The sequence below is a fragment of the Neomonachus schauinslandi genome, chromosome 7 (assembly GCF_002201575.2).
Source record: "Neomonachus schauinslandi chromosome 7, ASM220157v2, whole genome shotgun sequence".
Lineage (NCBI taxonomy): Eukaryota > Metazoa > Chordata > Mammalia > Carnivora > Phocidae > Neomonachus > Neomonachus schauinslandi.
The window spans coordinates 33,215,989-33,236,835 of NC_058409.1; the positions used below are offsets into that span (position 1 = coordinate 33,215,989).

General features: G+C 42.5%; 1 protein-coding gene across 2 annotated transcripts in view; it reads left to right on the forward strand.

Annotated features, from left to right (window-relative positions):
• Positions 1–20,847, forward strand: part of ARHGAP26 (Rho GTPase activating protein 26) — a 419,879-nt gene that overhangs the window by 230,710 nt on the left and 168,322 nt on the right. For both annotated transcript variants that reach the window (XM_021702216.2, XM_021702215.1), the window contains exon 13: positions 17,234–17,299. In XM_021702216.2, coding sequence (XP_021557891.1) covers positions 17,234–17,299 — 66 coding nt within the window. The remainder of the gene's footprint in view (positions 1–17,233; positions 17,300–20,847) is intronic.

Consider the following 20,847-nt stretch of genomic DNA (forward strand, 5'->3'; position numbering starts at 1 on the left):
AACCTGGACTGCTGATAGCTGTCATGGGTTTTTCCCCTTTCTCATGGGGAAGAACAGGACTCTGCACTGGGCAAGAACCCCTGCTCCCACCCCGCTCTCTGCAGCCCCCTGTGCCACCTCAGTGCATATCTCCTCAGTCTCCGGGTCCTCTTGCTTGTCCTGCCCTTGACTGCAGCTATGCGATTTCCTCCCCAGAGGCTTTGTGAGAATGGGTTTATTCTCCTTTGAAATGAGCTCCCGTAGGAATCAGGAGAAGAAGCCAGAAAGTGGCCTTTTCTCTGCCAAGGCTGCTGTTGTCCTGTAGTCTCACCTGAGGGATGGTTAGAGAGGCGAGAACTTGTCAGAGAGGAAACTCCAGTCCGGCTCAAGAGAGTAAGGGAAGGGCAGGCTTTTCTAGTGTGAGCTGATCTCTTCCAAGTTAGAAGTTTTTAAATAATAAATGTCACTGCCTACTTAGCTCTAAAGAGATTAGCTTGTTTACAGAAATGCTGCCCTCCCACTGCTTCTCCAGCAGTTTGAGGCTGAAGGCTAACAGACTGAGCCAGACCCTGAGCTTGGTCTCCTGATCTCGACTCCACAGTGCCACTTTCCTGATGTGAATATTCACTCAAATTCCATAGGTTAATCGGATTATTTCAAAGGTCTATGGCCAGATTGCCCCAGACATGCCTTCTCGTGTACTTCGCACTCAGCTCCATACCGACCATCTGGCTTTTCAAGAGGACCTTGCAGTTGATGGCGGTGCTTCTCGCCCTTGTTCAATGTGTTCCTGTGTGCTCCTAATCGGACCCTTCCCTGGTTTCCCAGCAGGAGTCCAGCCTTCCTGTAGCTCTGCATTCAGTGAATACCTCTCAAAGTTCTGAAGTGCCCGTGGCCCGGGGCAGTGTGAGTGCAGAGGGGGAAGGACCCCTCCAAGGAGTATGTGGTCTGCTTTTGAGGTTCAGACCACGTGGAGACAATGGCCAGATGGCCCATCATGTGCAGGGGTGCGTATCATCGTCATGCTATCTGCACATGTACCTGCCGTGTGGACAAAATGCCCGGAGCCAGTTGGTTGGAGAGTGATTTCAGAATGGGCTTGCAGCTAGGCTGGCAAGACTTAAAAAAAAAAATGGGAACTTCCTACCTTCCCTCTTTCCGCAGAAGAAGGAAATCTAGCACTTCCTCTGCTTCCAGATGTCACTCCCATCTTTTCTTCCAGTTTGTTTTTAATCTGGTACTTTCACAGGAATCCTTTGGGTTTGTGTAATGCTCAAGAGCTCACTCAGGTGGTCATTTACACTGGGACATGGTGGGGAACCCTGAATCTCCTAAGCAGCTGGAAAAAAAGGTATTTTTGCTTACTATAAAAATAATATGAATTCATTATAAAATATGAAGGAAATATAGTAATAGTTTTCAGAAATTCAATATAAATCATCTCTAATACCACCCCAGAGATAATTCTTTCTTGTCTTTTTTTCATGCTGTCTTATATGGATTTTGTCAATGTCAACATGTATTTTGATTCCCTTGGCATTATACTGAATATACTTTCTGTATCCTGCTTTAAATAATTTGCAAGCATTTTCCCACATCGTGAAAATTGTTTACTAATGCCATTTACAATGGCTGTTTAATACTCTGTCATAGGATTATATCCAAATTTGTTGAACTGTTTCCTGTCATTGGACTTGGATGTCCTCTGCAGATTTTTGCTGTTATGAGTAGTGTCAGCCTGAGCATGCTGCTACCTCAGTGTTTGCACATACCTCAGATAATTTCCTGTGGGTAGATCCCGCCGTATGGATTGGAGAGAGCTGTTTCAGTGGAGAGTACTGCGGGAGTGGTGTGGATTAGCATGCTGGCGCCCTGGCTGAGGCACGGGTCAGGGCGCGACCTCTCTGAGCTTGCATTGCCTTTTCCGTAGAATGGGAGATAAATACCAACACCTGTCTCGTGAAGCTGCTGTGATGACTGAAGTTTAGCAAAGTGTCTGGCATATTTTTTTATAGATGCCTCATTACTGTTGGTTCTTATCCTTCTCTCTTATCTCCTCTCTCTGGTTATGCCAATTAGTCTGTCATATAAGAAGGGGGAAGCTCACTGGATTGGCAGAAGTGTTCCTGAGGGGAGCAGGGAGGAGAACGAAGGGTGGCAGGTGACACCCCTGCTGTTTTCAGGCTTGGTGCCTTATGAGCGTTAGTTTGTTAAATCCTCATGGATACATTTCTCAAAGTGGGGTACGCACACTACTAGTGGGATCTCAGATCATTTTAGGTCGTACCAGATGCACATTTTAAATTACCATTTAGATTTATATATTTATTTTCATGTGTATTAGGGGAAAAACGCATGAACATGTAAACCTCCTGGTTTTCTAAATGTTATTGCTTAGCACAGCGGTCCTCCTTCTCAGTAGAGCCAGATAGTAAATATATGCAGTTTTGCAGTATTATTTAACTCTCAATATTGTAATGTGAAAGCAGCTGTAGACAATACGAAAACAAATGCGTGTTTGCTAATAAAACTTTATTTACAAATCAGGCAATGGCAAATCTGGTCCACAGACTCTACGGGTTTGTCAGTTCTTAGACTACTTTTTTTTTTTTTAAGATTTTATTTATTTACTTAGGAGAGAGACACTGAAAGCACAAGTGAGGGTAAGGGCAGAGGGAGAAGGAGAGAATCTCAAGCCGACACCATGCTGAGCACAGAGACCAATGTGGGGCTTGATCCCATGGCCCTGAGGTTATGACCTGAGCCAGAATTAAGAGTTGGATGCTTAACTGACTGAACCACCCAGGAGTCCCCTTAGACTACTTTTTAAAAACTTACCCTTGTATTAAGCTATTTAAGACGGGATAAAGTTATGACAGGCAGCATGAAAGTGGTATGTCCATGGTTGACATTAGTGGAAATGCTGTTCACAACAGCCAAGTTCATAAATGAGCGTTAGTCTTTAAGAAGTCCAGGTAGCATAGTCAAGAACTAGTGGAGCTGATGTTCAAACCAGAGTCTGCTTGATTGCCAAGGTCACTCCCCACTTCCTTCCTCCACTTCTCGATATGTATGAAGTCTTTCCTCTGTTTTGCCATCCTGTCATTATGTGACCGACACACAGGAGCTGGAAGGCCTTTCATCATCAGCCTCAAACACCTAACCTTCTTGGCTCTTTGCTATTGAGGGGCCATCCCATATTGCTTCTCAGTGAGCCTCCTCACTAGAACCATCAGTGGCTCCTCACATGCAAGACGCTGAAAGACAGTTAGTGTGTGTCAGTGATGCCGCAGCTTCCCAGGCACAGAACTGTAACATGGCCCACTGCCCTTCTGCAGGCATTGGACAACACAACCAAAGCTGCTTGGTTCCTATTACACATATCTATCCTTCTCTAGGCCATCATTCAGTCACATTCCCTGATCGTGCTGTATCCAGGCTTTTCTTGTTCCATGAGGACAAGATTAAAGACCAGGAGAGGAGCTGGGAGGGCACCATTACCTTGCTTGTTGTTCTGCCTCTGATTTATACATTCCCTTCATCTCTGGGCCTCAGCTTCCCTTGATCTATAAAACAGAAAAAGAGATTTAGTCTTAAAGATAGTAGGGAAAGGTTTCATGGGATCATATGGGTCACTATTTTGAAAAGGTTTTAAAGCCATCAGACATTACTTAAAGTCCAACATTCTCATGAAAGCAGCAGAGGACAGAAAAGAGGATTTTCTTTTTCCTTTTGCTTCCAGTCACCTTTGGCCTTTTGCTCTTAGAACACCCACAGTTGAGAGGCAGGAAAAGGCAGCCACTGGGTAACCAGGATCCTTGTGGGATCAGAGCCATCCAGTGGCTGCCAGGTTACACTGGTCAGTGGCTTATAAATAGAACATTTCCCTTTTTAAACCTGAGAAGGATGGGCAGCATTAGTGGGTATGGCGGCCTGACCTCCTGAGTGCTGGCCCATGAGGCAGTCAGCTGAGTACACCTTCCCCTTCAGCTTTCCATCCACACCTTCCAGGCCAGGCCTGTTAGGAGACAGGCACTGGCTCTCTCCCTTGTCTGAATTCCCTTCCAGCCCCCCACCCCCACTCCTCTGGGCCCTTTTGCTTTCTCCTTTCCCCTCCCTCCAATGCTATGGCAGGTTTCTGTGGCTACCACTTTTATCTTCTGAGCCAGGGGCAGGCAAGATGGTATAATTCTAGCTCTCTCAAGTGCTGATTTTCTGCACTTCGCTTTCCATTATGACTTGTGTGTGCAACACAGTGAATGTGGCCCGCATGGAACTCAAATTATTTTCAGTTGTGCTATAATGCCCTAGCTTGAGAATAACCCTGGCTGAAGGGTTGGGGGCTAGCAAGAGAGAAAGGGGAAGGGACAGCTTGTTTTCTCAGAGATTTTTATTATATGGGATCTCAGCCATTTTGTTTGGTGAGACCCTATTCCTCAAGGACATGACTGGTAATGGTGTTCCTCCGGCTAGCCTAGATATTCAGAAGCCTTTCTGTTTGTCCTAAGTGACCCTTACCAAGCCATCCTCTCTCCCAGCCAACTTTAGAATGATAGATGCAGCTATGGTGTGACTTTGCTGTGGCCTAATATCCCTCCTTCTCTTAGAAGTGTAGGCTCTGTATCAACAGCAGACCATGGCCTGGGCAGGTGTGAACCACCCCTTGGCATTCTGGTTTGGGCTTCAGCCAAGCAACAGTGAGCAGGTCTCTGGTTGCATCTTTAAGTTCTAAAATCCAGTGCAAGGAGTTGTGGAGGCAGAGACTGAAAGATTTTCCTCAAGGCTCTCGATCAATGTTTATTGAGCACATACTAATTACTGGGTAGTGTGCTCAGGGTTTGATATATGTTATGTTGTTTGCTCCTTATAAGAACCCTATGAGGTAGATGGTATTATAGACCCCATTTACAGATGAGAAAACTGAATCCTCCTTCTCAGTACATACTTGTGGTCTCTCAGGGTCTTTCCTTCCCACCCTGATTAGAGTGTTCAGTGTGTGCAAGATTGAGCGGAGGCTATCAAGTCCTCTTGCCCACAGTGGGGATAAATGTTGAGTAGTGGTTGGGAGAGTGGGCTCTGCAATATTATTACATACATGGGTTGGAATCCCAGCCTCCTGACTTACTGGGTGTGTGACCTTGGGAAATTCATTTCCCCAGGCCTCAGGTTTTGTTTTTTTTTTGTTTTGTTTTATTTTTTAATTTGTGATATCAGTATAGCTTTAGTACCTACATCATTGGATTGTTGGATGGATTAAATGGGATTAGGATGGAAATCCTTAGCTCGGTGGTGCCTGGTATTCTAAGCAGTCATTAAGTGTTATTATCTGCTGTTGTTGTTATCAATAATGTCATTACCCCAAACCAGAGGCTATTCATATAAAAGCATGAAAGTAGACAGTCTGCTTACAGTTCCTCAGAGTGCCTTCACAGACATTGCCTGGCTGATTTTCACAGCACCTGATCTGTGCAGATGAGAAGGGTCAGAGAGGTGAAGTATGCCCATCTTCCACAACCAGTTGGCGGTGACTATAGCCGCAAATGTCAGCGTTAGGCCTCTGATTATGAACGTCCTCCCCTTCCTTGCCCTTTGCTGCCTCAGTTTGTTGTGACCAAAACATACCTGAACCATTCCTAGGGCATATCAAAGTGAGAAGACAGGTAGGTAAAGGCAGGAAAAGGATCTAGGTGGGCAGAAGACATTGGTTCTCTGCTTGAAACACTTCCTCTTTCAGAAAGCTGGTGACGATTTCTTTTGGTTGAGAAATCAGTACACAACCACCCATGCCTCAAGACAGAAAGGAATTGAGGCCTGTGGACTGTAATTCCTTCTCCGGACGTCCAGACTCTTGTGTAGGAGACAGGTGGTCCTGATGAAGCTGGTTGGCATTACCACGGGGTGCATTAGGCATTGCTCTTTCACTGCTATCCTGATTGGGAATTTTAAGGTGGACTGGGAGATTGCAGTTGTCAAAACCCACAAGGAAACAGTCTACTGCAAGCGATCTGCCGCCCTCAGCCTGTACTATACAAGAACCCAGACTCTGCCACTTTGGCTGCGGTGTCTTGCTGAGAACTGGAATGCTCTTTACAGGTATCTTAGAGCCTCTCTTGACTCAGCTGAGAGCTGGTAGGTTTATTCCAGGCCAGGCAGGGATTTCATCTCTTTCCTGCTACCTAGGTTACTTTGTTTACTCTATGTCCCTCTTGGCTTATTTTTTTTCTGTGTGTCTCCAGAAACCGTGAAAAAGAAGATAGGTGCCTTTATATCTGGTAGGCTAGGGGAAAAAAAAGTACCGATGTGCTGTATTCATGCTTAGAGGTCAGGGGATGAATGAGATCTGGGTCAGCGCTATTTGTCTTGTGCTTCTCATGACAGCGCCCCTGAACTCTAGAAGGTACCAGTGTGTTCAGCCAGCTGCTCAGCATTCGAGGCTCCTGGAGCGTGGGGACTTTTTTTACCTATTGGTTTCTGGTGTCTCAGCAGGTGAAAATGTGGATTGTATTTGTTGCTTCATCTGGGAAATATTTATTGATGCTACAGTAATGAACAAGGCAGATAAAGTCTCTGCTCTCATGGAGTTATGCTAGTGAGAGAAACTGACAGACAGTAAATAAACAAAAGTATACTTTCAGGTGGAGAGAAGGGCTGGGAAGGAAAAAGAGCAAAGGGATAGGGAATAACAAGGCAAGGGGGAGCCATTCTAAAAACCTGAAGCAGGGAGGCCTCTCTGAAGAGGTTACATTTGAGCAGAAACCTGAACAAACGGAGGGAGTAAGGATGTCAGGAGCTGGCAGAGGAACCCTGGAAGTGCTGGGAATAAATAAATCAGCTGTGTTCAAGGCATGTCAGGAAGGACCTTGGTGACTGGATTGGAGGAGGCCGGAGTGAGAGTGGTCAGGTAGGCTGGGACGAGACCATGTGAGGCCATGGTCAGGAGGTAAGCTTGTGTTCCAAGTGTCACGAGAGGTCCCTGGAGAGTTGTGATCAGGCAAGTGACATATGAGCCAATGTGTATTTTTAAAAGATGTCTCTGGCTCCTGGTTGAGAATAAACTGTATGGGGTGAAAGGAGAAGCAGTTGGGAGGCTAGTGATTAGAACCATCCAGGCGAAAGATGATGGTGGCTTGGATCAGAGTATTAGCAGTGGAGATGGTGAGAAGCATCTGGGTTCTGGATGTGTTTTTAACTGGTGCCTGACGGGGCTGGTTAATGGATTGGAGGGGGAGAGAAAGCAAGGAATCCAGGATGACTGTACTGAAGTAGGAAATCTTGCTGGTAGAATATGGTACCTTCCCATCTTGTCCTTCCAGCCAGGATCAATGTAGTGCCTGGCTGGGGACAGTAGTTCCCAAATGTGTTATTTTTCTATCACTGACTTCATATTTTGTTTTGTTTTGTTTTTTACATATATGTGTACCAACTGTATTACTATTGACTTACTCTTTTTTTTAAATCAATTCACTCTTTTTTAAAAAAAGATTTATTTATTTTAGAGAGAGGGAATGAGCATGAGTGGGGCGAGGGGCAAAGGGAGAGGAAGAAGCAGACACCTCGCTAAGCACAGAGCCTAATGTGGGGCTCCCTCCCAAGACCCTGAGATCATGACCTGAGCCAAAATCAAGAGCCAGCTGCTTAACCAACTGAGCCACCCAGGCACCCCTCAGTTCACTCTTTTTAACTTAAATTTATTATTTATTTATTTATTTATTTATTTATTTATTTATTTATTTTTAAAGATTTTATTTATTTATTTGACACACAGAGAAAGAGAGAGGGGAGGGCAGGCAGAGGGAGAGGGAGAGGGAGAAGCAGACTCCCCGCTGAGCAGGGGGCCCAATGCAGAGCTCCATCGCAGGACCCTGAGATCATGACCTGAGCCGAAGGCAGACGCTTGACGGACTGAGCCACGCAGGCGCCCCTTAAATTTATTTTTTAAATGCAGCATGTCTTGTGTGATAAACAGGTAAATTCCTGATATTCATTGATATAAGTACACAGCTACTGAAAATGTTTGTGAATTGTTTCATATGTCACCAGAGACACAGGCAACATTATATATTGAGATACGTAGCGTTGGTGAATGGCTATTGTCAGATCCCCCACAGATGGGGACTGTGGTAAGATATTGATAGCTGATTAACAGTCAACAATAATTTCTGTTAGTCTTTAGTGACACTAGTTTTAATTGGTTGGTATACAGTATGTTGTTATCCCAAGCGTGCTTCTCAAACCTACTGGGCTGTAACCTATGGGAGGGTGCCCACAATCTGCTTGGCAACAAGCATGCTCCTCCTTCTCTTGTCTACTAGTTTTGAGAGCCCCACCTGGAGTAGAAAGGGAAGAATCCAGAAAACATGATTCCCCAGCACCTCCTCCCTCTCCCCGCCCCGTCCCTGTCTGGTCATGTGAACTTGAGTAGGAGTGGATGAGGGATGAGGGATGAGCTCTGGAATCAGACTGAGTGAGTTACAATCCTGGTTCCACCACTCATTAAGGCCAAAGTCTTACCAGAATTTCCTCAACCTCATCTGAGTTGAGAGTTCCTGTCTACATAATAGAGATGATGATGGATGAAGACATGGTATGTTTAAGTGCTTAGCCCAGATCAGTGCAGTTTGTTCAGCAAGCATTAGCTACTGCTGTCATTGTTACCACTTAACATTGTGAGCCTGGCTTTTCTCATCATAAAGACTTATCAGATACATTGGGAAAATCAATTAAGCTATAGTATTTTAATATATTCTATAAACAGTAATGTCTTATTGAGCTCATTATTGGGGAAACATAGCAAGAAGTTATTAGTAAGAACAGTAACAGTATTTACCCCATGGGATTATTGTAGGGATAACATGAACTTGGGTATGAAAAATGTTTTATCGGAACACCTGGGTGGCTCAGTCATTAAGCATCTGCCTTCGTCTCAGGTCATGATCCCAGGGTCCTGGGATGGAGCCCTGCATTGGGCTCCCTGGTCCATGGGAAGCCTGCTTCTCGCTCTCCTGCTCCCCCCCCCGCTCGTGTTCCTGCTCTCACTATCTCTCTCTCTCTGTGTCAAATAAATAAATAAAATCTTAAAAAAAAATAGAAAAATGTTTTATCAACTGGAAAGTTTGATTCAAATGTTGCTAATACTGCTAATGACCATTTATTGAAATACCAAATAAGTCAGTATACATTTCCTTTGACCCTTGCAACACCTAGGTGAGTTCTCCCCACTCTATAGAAGAGGAAGGTAAGTGTCAGAGGTGAAGCACCTCTCCTATGATCATACCAGTCAGAGGTGGCAGAGACCAGAATTTAATCCAGGTCTGTCTGGCTTGAAAGTTTATCATTCTCTTTCCAGTACATACCACTTCTGTTTGCGTGACTTCAGTTAATATTAAAGTTAGTTCACACTCCCTGAATGTATAAAGCTGGGGAGCAGAGTATAGGACAGAGTAGAACAGGGTACGGGGTCTTGGGGAGCTGAACTGAGATTAAAAACTGGCTGTTGGTAATCCCCAAAATAGGGAATTCACACCTGGATAATTAAGAAGCAATTGGCCAACTTCCCAGCGCCACTGGAAGTTTCTAAGAGTTGCCACCATGAAGATTATTTCCCAGGGGCCACAGCCACGAAGGCCTGGCAACTCTGGGTCTTCACATGATTAGGAGAAAGGACGTGAGCCCTTCCGAGTGTGTGAGCCAGTTGGAAACCTATTCTCCAGATGGATTTGGTATTTAATTCAATGTGGGTGTTTCTCTTCATGGCTTTTAATAGTGTTGAAATTGATTAAATTCAGAATGAGCGAGGTAAGCCAGACTTTAAAGAGCAAAGCACATCGGGAAATTGAGTAAATTTCTGAGGTGAGAACATGCCTCTGGAGATGTCCATGAAATGGTGGCCTGCTCATAGTCATTCCAGACAATCTCCTGTATCCATCCACATTAAAACTGGGGCAGTAACTTCCTTTACCTTTCAGTTCTCTTATTTTTATGCAAACATCCAGCACTTCCAGCAAATTCCATTTCTCCTGTAAAAAACTTGAAAGATTTTTTTTTGATCAAAGGAAAGTTGAGTAAGATTCATGGGGAAAGGTTTTTAGGCTAGGAAAAACCTGTTGAATACCACCTTTAAGAAAATGGGTAATGTGTTCTAATGTGGGTTGAAACGAATTCAGGAGATTAGTTCCTCTCTTTTGGAAAAAGATTTGTCTTCTGAGCTCTCTTAGAATTCCCAGGATGCATGTATGGGGTAGCTTCGGGGTATATCCCAGAGAGTTGTTTTCACATGCTATATGTCCATCAGTCAACCTGTGGTATGGAAAGGTCCCTTCCATTCAGAATTAGTGATTTGGCCACTTACTGCCAAATTCCTTGATGTTTTGAGTACTAAGGATTGGTGGAGGGCAAGAGCAGGTCAGTGATTTTTAGTAAAGGGGCTCCTGGACCTGCAGAATGAGGTCTCTTGTGTAGCACACAGCTCTAGGGGAGAATGCTCTTATTTTCTGGGGCTTTCCTTGACCTCAGACCTGTCTGATTGTGTAGATGGCCTATAGATAGTATGATGTGGAAAGAACCCCCACACCTTCTGTTTTCACCAGCCACAGCTTCATGTGCATGTACAGTTTGGTGATGATAATGCCTTGATGGACAAGCAAAGGATTTCTACCAAGTGTCCAGGAAAACCAGAACTTGGTTTTATCTTCTCTGTTTCATGGACTGGCACACCTTTTGTTTTTCCTTTCTTTTTAACTTATTCTTGGGGTTGTACTGCTAGGTGGTGATACCTCTTTGTATTGATACAGGAAGAAAGTAGATAGGTCAGGCCACTCATATCTTTATTTAACATTTATATCTTCCCAAAAGATGAAAAATCTAGGCACTAGAACTTAAATAACTCATCTACTTTCTTAGGGTTTATAACAATTGGAATTTGAAAGGTCATTTTTACTATACCACATATCCCCTTAGTGACCCTCCCCATCATAGGTAATGGTCAACATAGTAGACAGTGAAAGGCAGAGATAGAGTATTGAATAAAACAATGAGTAAAGATATACATGTATCATTGCTTTCATGGATGCAAATCTGGTTTGGTAGGCAACATCACAGAAATAAACGTAAACTTGCAATTATGTTACATACTCTGAAGAAGAAGTTGATAGTGCTATATCCAAGTTTCAGTGAGGACCTGAACCAGGTGGAGAGATCAAGAGGGCATTTTTGAGGAATTGACACTTGAGGGGAGACCTGAGGATCTGCAGTTGCTTTGGCCAGTGGGCTTCCAAGTGAAATCCACGGTATGTGCAAAGGCTGGAGAGAAAGTGTGGTCAGTTGGATGCTCTGAAAGCCACTATGGTAGGATGCTTAGGTCTGGAGGGGTAGTGTGAGATGAGGCAGGCTGGGCTAGACCATGCAGGGTTATGTGAAACCTGTGAAGGATTTGGGTTATCTTCCTGAGAAGAGTGGGGTGCCATTGAGAGATTTTAAACAGGGAGGGCACATGGTCTGGTTTCGTCCAGATCAGGGGGGCTGCAATGTGGAGGACAGACTGGAGGGAGCCATAGGACGTATGAGGACACCAGTTAGGTGGTCATCTCAGCAGTCCTGGTAACAGATGACGGAGGCCAGGACCAGGATGGTGGTGGTGAAGATGGAGAGAGACGAAATTGAGGGACCTGGTGATAATTTGGATATGAGGGTAAGAAAGAGGGGGAGTGCAAAGGGTTTTGTACCACCTACACACTTCATTTTCTTTTAAGGTGGAAAGAGCCAGGGAAAACATCTCAGGTGAGGTAGCATTTGGTGCAAGAAGCTGCAGAGCATGTCTCTCCACCTGGCCACCTTTTTTTTAGGCAAGCCTCCTCTTTTTAGGCAAGAACGTCATTGGATTGAACCTTATATACTATGTTGTTGTTTCAAGACCTTTGCAGTAAAACTGTTTGTTCCTGGATTTAACTTGCCTCCCTGCTCTTGGAGTTCGTACCCGACGCATAATACCCAGTGGTCTGCCAAGCATCCTCTTCCCTCTTCTGCCCTAAGACCCTCCGAGCTGACTGAGCATCAACCCAACTCTCAGTGTTCTTGTGTTCTCCGTAGAACTTTGAGAAAATAGGCGTGTGTGACCTTCCTCTAAAAGGAGACAAACAAGGCTTTAAAAGTTGAAATGAAAATTAAGACGGTGATAGATTTCTTTCTTTTTTTTTTTTAAAGATTTTATGTATTTATTTGACAGAGAGAGAGATAGCAAGAGCAGGAACACAAGCAGGGGGAGTGGGAGAGGGAGAAGCAGGCTTCCCGCCGAGCAGGGAGCCCGATGTGGGACTCGATCCCAGGACCCTGGGATCATGACCTGAGCCGAAGGCAGACGTTTAACGACTGAGCCACCCAGGTACCCGACGGTGATAGATTTCTAACTTGGCAGGTTAACCTGGGTATTTGGTGTGAGCTCTGTTGACAGTCATCATATGAAAGCTGTTTGGGCTGCCTGGTGCAGAATCCTGGGCAGAGTTGAAGTTGAGGCCGAGGAAGGAAGAGAAGCCAGTTCAGGCCTTAGCTGCAAGACAGTGGATGGCAGGCCTAGGAGCTACAGGTCCTGCAACAACTCATTGCAAGTCAAATTAAGGGAATAATGCAAGCCTAGTAGATATTTAATGAGAGATTATTCCTGGAGATTATAAGGATAGAGAAATTGCAAATAAATCCCTGACCTTTTCTGAGCCTTGGCCCAGTAAAAGAGCTGAATCACCTGCTTCAGGGGATTAAGGACAGCCTCTTCCATCTGGCAGTCTGCTCAGACTTTTTCTGTCATTAACAAACTCTGTTCGGTGGTGATCATGTTCTAAACCTTTTAGTGGGAACTTGCTTTTCAGCAGAGGCGATCTCAATTAACTTAGATTATGTACCTGCTGGGCAGAGATCAGAACTAATGATCTCTAGTTATGTATGCACTATGGTAGCTATTACATTAGTAGTACTCTGTACATGTTAAATAATAAAGCAGTTGTTAATCATTAGTAACCTAATCATGACATCAGCAGGGAATTCAAGTTCAGAATAGAAGTCAGACTTCATGTGTGTATGTGTGTGTGTGAGCGCGTGCACATGCATGTGTGTACGTGCGTGCTTGTGGGTGGCATAGCCTTAGAGACACAGGGACAAACAGGGATGTCCCAGGGCAGCAGGCAATGTAATAATTTTACCAGTTTCAGTTTAGAGACTTAGAGCAATGATTGTGTATCATGAGTTCCTTGTTGGGAACTGTTGTTTGATATGAATTTCACTTCTTAATACAGTGTTATCTGCCTATAAAACTGTAATAATTATCATCAGAATGCAACTTGAACAACTAGAGGCTGACAGAGTTACCTTGAACTCCCTTTGACTTGGTAATATGTAAATGTGTTATACTTTTGAACTCAGACAACTAATATATACTAATATTATGTTACATGTGTAATGTGTAAGGCCTTAATGTGTAATGTCTGTGTAAGATTTATTTCAAGAAAAGGAGTTAGCAGGTTTAAAACAAATGAAAGAACTTAATAATGTTGGGAAAACCAAAGGAGAATTGCTGAGAGATTTGGGGAGGGGGGGCAGTTTGCTTTGTTAATTTCTAAAAGAAGTAATGGTAATTAATGTAGGTTAGTGGAATTCGATTTTTTCTGGGTATACTTGGAAGGTTCCATTGCATTCTTTTCCATTAGCTATTACTTACCTAGGAAAGGATCTTGCTTCTTGCATTCAAGGACTCATTTGGCCTTGCAGGTCTATCTCTAGCTCTGCCCTTATTTCTTCTGCTAGTTATGCCGATGGCTTTATGAGCAGGTATCCTTTGGTTACTGGGGTTGTCACTGTCAGCTGCCAGGTTATTTCAACCTTTCAAAACTTTTGCCACTGTTTATGGGGTGAAGGAAGCAAAATACTTTTTGTCCAAGATAGATGTTGATTCATGTGTAGAACAAGATCATGCCGCAAATGTACTCTTAAAGCATCCAAGCTTGGAATCCGTCTCAGCAGCGCCCCAGAGGATGGTGCAAAATCGTGGTACTTTTTCAGCTGTCATCCCTGTGCATAAATTCCGTTGATCACCTCTCAAAAGAAGAACTAAAAGGCTTCAACTGACTATTGAATCATAGTTATGAATGTTTTGGAAACCTCCTTAAGTACAAAAACTAGTTTCCCTTCTGACAAATAGTTTCCAGTAGGCTCTGTTCTGATTACTGTATAAAGGAATGAATATCCTCCCCTGCACATGAAAAGATGCCCCACATCATTAGTCACTAGGGAAATGCAAATCAAAACCACAATGAGATACCACTTCACTCCCACTAAGAAAGCTATAATAAAAAAGACAATAACAGATATCAGCAAGGATGTGGAGAAGTTGGAACCCTCATACATCACTGGTGGTAATGCACAATGGTGCAGCGCTTTAGAAAGCAGTTTGGCAGTTCCTCAAAACGTTCAGCACAGAGTTACCATGTAATCCAGCTATGCCACTTGTAGGTATAAACTGAAGTGAAAATATATGTCCACACAAAGACTTGCACAGAGATGTTCCTAGCAGCATTTCATAACCAGAAAGTAGAAATAACAATCAATGAATGGATAAATTACATGTGGTATATCCAGACGATATAGTCATAAAAGGGAATGATGTATTGATGCTGCAACATACATGTCTCTAGGAAACATTATACCAAGTGAAAGAAGCTAGACACAAAAGACCTTGTATGATATGATTCCGTTTATATGACTTGCCTAGAATGGGCAAATCTGTAGAGACAGAAAACAGATGACTGATTTTTAGGAACTGATGGAAGGCAGGAAATAGGGTGTGACTGCTAACATGTATGAAGTTTTATGTGGAAGAGAATGAAAATGTTATGGAATCAAATAATGGTGCCTGATTCATAACTTTGTAAGTATATTAGAAACCAATGAATTTTGAGCTTTAAATGGGTGAATGTTATGGTATGTGAATTATATCTCAATAAAACTCTTATTTTAAATAATCTTTGCCTAGATTTTAACAGGTGTTTAGCCTGTGTATCATAGTTTGTTATTAAATTTGGGAAAAGTCTATGGCATGAGTTGATTGAGTTTCATTTGGAAGACTGATTTCAATCTGACTTGGCAGCTTTGAGTCAGAAAGCTCTGTACTGCACGATTTGCAGAGTAAATACTTGGTTTATACTAGAAAAAGCATGAGAGTAAGTTAGTAGACTCAGTAAATACTTGGTTTATACTAGAAAAAGCATGAGAGTAAGTTAGTAGACTCCTTACAACTTTAAGAGAATAAGAGCGGTGGTTTGTATAGCAGGTAGTCTCCAGGAAGAGAAATACTGTTTTCCTCCTTTTCTGGTACTTTACTGACTATCCTAGAGACCAGATGTTTTTAAAATAAGTATCAGTAAGTGATAAGTATGTCGGTAAGAATAAGAGTTATTTTGTTTCCTTTGAGAAGAGAATTTTTAATAAATCAGCATTCCTTTTTAGTTTGAGGAATGCGGTGATTTTCTTAAGGATTTTTATCTTCATTGGATGTAAGTTCACTCATATACATAAAGAATTAGAGCAAGGTGCACCCCCATGTTTATTGAAACATTATTTATAGTAGCCAAATTATGGAAGCAGCCAAGTGTCCATCGATAGAGGAATAGATAGAGAAGATGTGGCATACACACACACACACACACGCGCGCGCGCGCGCGCACACACAGGAATATTATTTGGCCATTAAAAAGGAATGAAATCTTGACATTTACCAGAACATGGATGGAACTAGAGAGTATAATGCTAATGCATATAAGTCAGAGAAAGACAAATACCATATGGTTTCACTCATGTGGAATTTAAGAAACAAAGCAAAAGAGCAAAGGGAAAAAAAGGAAAGATAAACCAAAAAAACAAGCTCATAACTATAGAGAACACACTGATGGTTACCAGAGGGGAGGTGGGTGGGGGAATGGGTTGAATAGGTGATGGGGATTAAGGAGTGCACTTGTTGTGATGAGCACCGGCTAATGTGTGGAAGTGTTGAATTACTACATGGTACACCTGAAACTAATACCACACTATATGTTAACTACACCGGAATTAAAATTAAAAACTTAAAAAAAATTTTTGAGAAAAGTTCTGTTTGGATTAGATCAAAGAATGAGTTCAATAGTTCTCATATTTTACAAGTTTATTTCTTGCCCAAGATGATGACAAATTATTTAAAAATACTTCCCTTCCTACTTTCTACCATTCTCTTCTCCACTGTGACCCATGAGTTTGTAAAATGTCTTGCCCCTGATGTCCCAGGGTGCTCAAAAGGTGAACCCATTCTTAACAGTTACCATCCACATCTTCTCACTGGGTAATCAAAACATGGAGACAAATCTTGGTGGGTTCCCAGCCTCACTGCAGGTTGGAAATTGGTTCTGGGCTGTGGAAAAGGTTGCTACTATTTGATCGTTAATTTTCTGAGTCACATTAGTGGCGTTTGTAGCAGGTGGAAAACTCTTACTACTTGCTGACAGATCCCACACAGGATGGCTCTACTGCCTTATGCTTACTCATCAGGTAACTTCTTTGTTCTAGGCTGCTTTAATTTTCCTTTAGGTCACTTTTCCTTTTACCATTTTTTCCTTCTTTTCTAATCACCTGAGCAGGATTCGACTTCTCTCTTTAATTCAGGGTCATATTTAAGGCAGTTAGGTCTTCACAGGCTCTGGAGTGAGTCTCCCACCTATTAGCTCTGCAGCTTTGATCAAGACATTTAGCTTTGCCAAATCTCAGTTGTCTCATCTATAATATGGAGCTAATGCTAGTATCAGCCTAGCGGATTTACGATGATTAACTGAAATAATCTATGTAAAGCACTTATCTAACATTTATTGTGCCACTTAATTTATGCTTTTTGAAGGAGGCCAGGAAGCAGTTAGTCCAACAGTTCCTGACAATAACAGAACAAGCGATTTAAAGGATGCCTACTTATTCCTTTGGCAAAGCACATATCACTATGCTGCAGTGTCTTCAACTGTAAATAGAAGATAACTTTGCTGAGTGACCATGAGAATTAAATGAGATAATATAAACAAAGCACTTAGAACTGGACCTGGCATATGGTAATCTCTCAGTGAATGCCTGCTGATTTTTTTTTTTAATCATTTTTATCTGTGGCCAAACCATGGGACTGATTGATCCTGGGTCTGCCAGACCTTGTCTGAGGTTGGTGTGCATGGTCAGCAACTTGACTGCCCCTGTCTTCCTCTTTCAGCTGCACAGTTGGACAGCATTGGCTTCAGCATAATCAGGAAATGCATCCACGCTGTGGAAACCAGAGGTAAAGTCGTTCAACAGATGGCATTGTTCTCAGTGAAGGTCACGCATCTGGTGAGGTGTCAGACCTGCTACCTGTTTCCCGATTTTAAGTGACTCATTAACTCCCCAAGTTCCATTATTAGTGTGTTTCTACAAGTTGTGTTGCTCCGAAGCAGGGGCTCTCAATCAATTTGGTGTCATCAACCTCTTTGGCTGATTAGTAGAATGTTTTAAAGACATATGTGTCAAATACATAGGATAATAAGGAGTCTAGTTACTGGAATTCAGTTAAAATATTGAAAGACCTAGTTGTGATGTAATAGTACATGTGTTTCTTTGTTACCACTTTAAATAATAAGTAATAGACACAGGTCTGATAACTGGCATAATTTGGAAATGCAGTTGACCCTTGAATAATGTGGGAGTTCGGGGTGCCGACCCCCTACCCTCCTGTGCAGTTGAAAATCTGCATATAATTTTTGACTCCCCTGCAAACAACTACTAACAGCTTTCTGTTGACCAGAAGCCTTACCAATAACATAGGCAATTAATTAATACATATTTTGTATGTTACATGTATTATATACTATAATACTACAATAAAGTAAGCTAGAGAAAAGAAAATATTAAAAGATCATAAAGCACATTGATTGTACTGTACTGTGTTTATTGAAACAAAAAAATCCATGTGTAAGTAGACCTGTGTATTTCAAACCTGTGTTGATCAAGGGTCAGCTGTCCTGATATTTCAAGATGTCTATAAAAGTCGCAGTGTGTTATGAAAATAACTGATTTCTGAGCAAGTCACAGGTATTGCTAACACTGTGATTTATTGCTTATATCATAATGGAAGGAAATGTTTAATTTCAGTGACAGGGTCATGAAAGTAAAGGCGTGATTGTTTTCCTGCCTAAGTTCATTGACACTCTGAATTCTCCAGTGCACTCCTGGGGTCTGTGGATGCCAGGTTAAGAACCATGCTATGAAAAGCCAGTCCCTGGTGACTATCCAGGTGGGCAGAAGGGGTCAGGCCCCTGGTTTCCTGTAGCAGTGCTGTAGCCAGGCCCTGCCTGTTGTACATTGACACTTCCTGGGTCTGTAGGAGCAGGACTTTAGGAATCAGGGAAGCTGATTCATCCCAGTGGTCTCCTTCCCATCCTTAGATGTTGACCCAAAGGAGATTTCTCAGTTCTGGCAGTTGGGAGCTTTGAGTACTCTGGTCTATGATACTCCTGAGAAAAGCTGTTAACTAACTTTGCTGTGGATTTGGTTTGAACCATTGTTAAAGATGTGAGTCTTACTGTTCCACAGCCTCTCAACCCATTAGTCTTTTTCACTTGATTGAAAGAAGTTTTATCTTTTATTTATTTATTTTTTAAAGATTTTATTTATTTATTTGAGACAGAGAGAATGAGAGAGACAGAGAGCACATGAGAGGGGGAAGGGTCAGAGGGAGAAGCAGGCTCCCTGCCGAGCAGGGAGCCCGATGCGGGACTCGATCCCGGGACTCCAGGATCATGACCTGAGCCGAAGGCAGTCGCTTAACCAACTGAGCCACCCAGGCGCCCCAGAAGTTTTATCTTTTAAAGCAGGATCCATAACTAGTAAGAGTTCTATTATAATTATTACATTATATTATAAATATAAAATATAAATATATAAAGTCTATAAAGCATTGAGTAAAAGGGGATGAAAAAAATCTTAACTGTATGAGCTACTCCTCCTACCCAGTCAGAAAGTGTTCTTTCCAAAGTAGTTATTTGAATGTGCTCTAAGACTTTTTAAATGTTTGCTTATTTCTGCTATACCTTCCTTCAATAAAGAGTTAAGGCGGCTTGCAAAGAGAAGTGAAATAGAGCCAGAGAATATAAAGTAGAAATAGGTGAGATTTCTGGGAATTGATCTGGAGGAAATAAGGACACAGGCAGGTTGAGCCACAAAGCTGTTTACACAGTGGTGTTAAAGTGAAAAACAGAAACTGGTCAAATGTTTCAAAAATTGGTTGAATCACTAGTGGTACATCCATGCAGTAAAAAGCTGTGAATCGCTAAAACTGCAGGGAAATACATTTATTGACATGCCAAGTTTTCATTATTACATATTAAGTGAAAAACGAAAGTTACGGAACAGCTTGCACAGTATGAATGCATTCTGGGGGTGGTGGGGGGTAAGGGAGATCCATATATGCACAGGTATCACCGGGTCATCAGTGGGGCTCCCCGCTCTTCTTACTGTCTTCCTTTGATTTATCTACTTGCCTTAACTGCAGTTTCTGAATTTTCAAACTGTCTGTTACTAAGGCAGTTTTTCAACAGGTGTTTTAATTTTCTGTTCATTCTAAGAGAAGAGAATGAGGAATAAGAGGTACAGGGTTAACAAAAGTAGAGGCATAATAAAAATGCAGCCAAAAGTAAGTTCAAAACAAAAATCCCCTCCCCTCCACTGTGAAATTCATCCACTTGCCTGAGGTGGGCCACCTCTTTGAGCTCTCAGCAGCCAAACCAATAGGGAAGTGGAATCATTTAAAACCCTTCACAGAGCCTGTGATAAATGCAGACTAGTGGCTCAGGAGGACAGCTTTTTATGATATAAAGCCAGAAAATGTACATAATAAGTAGTAGAGGAAGAACAAGGTCACCAGTGGTTTGGTGTCCTAGCCTCTGCCTCTTTGTCCCCTCCTGCTCTAAAATGAAGATGAGAATGATATGTTTTAACTTGTAAGAAAGTTTTCATTTGACACAAAAAGGAAAAGAGGACAATGTGAGTTAAATGCCATTTTAGCATAAATACTTGAAGGAAGTGATTATTTTCCTACTGGAATGCATGTATGTATATAATTATTTGTGGTGACCAGAGGTGAACAGACATCCCATATTTTCTGGGGTTTGTTAATCATCGTCCAGCAGGAGACAGGGTTGTATCCAGTTCCAGGAAAGGTCAAGCACAGAAGAAGTAGAGACACTTCAGAAAGGACAAGTCCTTTAAGCCACCATGTTACTGAATAATGGTTCTGCCGTTAAGTAGCTTGGGGCCCATCCCTTAGTTTTAGATCACAGTCTCCTAGTCGCCGAGCCATGCAGGCTGATGTACGTGCTTTTACAGGTCCTTTTTAGCTATAACATCCTATCATTCTAGACCACTTCTTTTTATTCCTTAATTCTACATAGGCCTGGTTGGAGACACTGTAGAATCAGCCTTTTCCCAAATTTCTTTCAGGAAATTTTGTTTTGGTCCCAAAGTGGTGGCCCTGAAGGAGTATAACTCAGTGTTTTATTCATTATGTCATGTATTGTCTACTGATCTAAGTATGGGGCCTGTAATGGTAAAGAAGACAGAATCACTGTACATAGAGTTTATATCGTAGTTTGTGGGGAGAATGACAAACAAGAAACCAAAAAAGAAAGATAATTTCACATATTGTTACTTGCTACAAAGAAAAGAGGGTAGGGGACCAGCCAGTAGTGTTGGTCATGGGATGCTTTAGGTTGAAGAGGTTGCATTTCGGTTGAGACCTGAATGATAAAAAGATCTGGGAGAAGCATGTTCCTGGGGGAGGAAACAGCTGTGCAG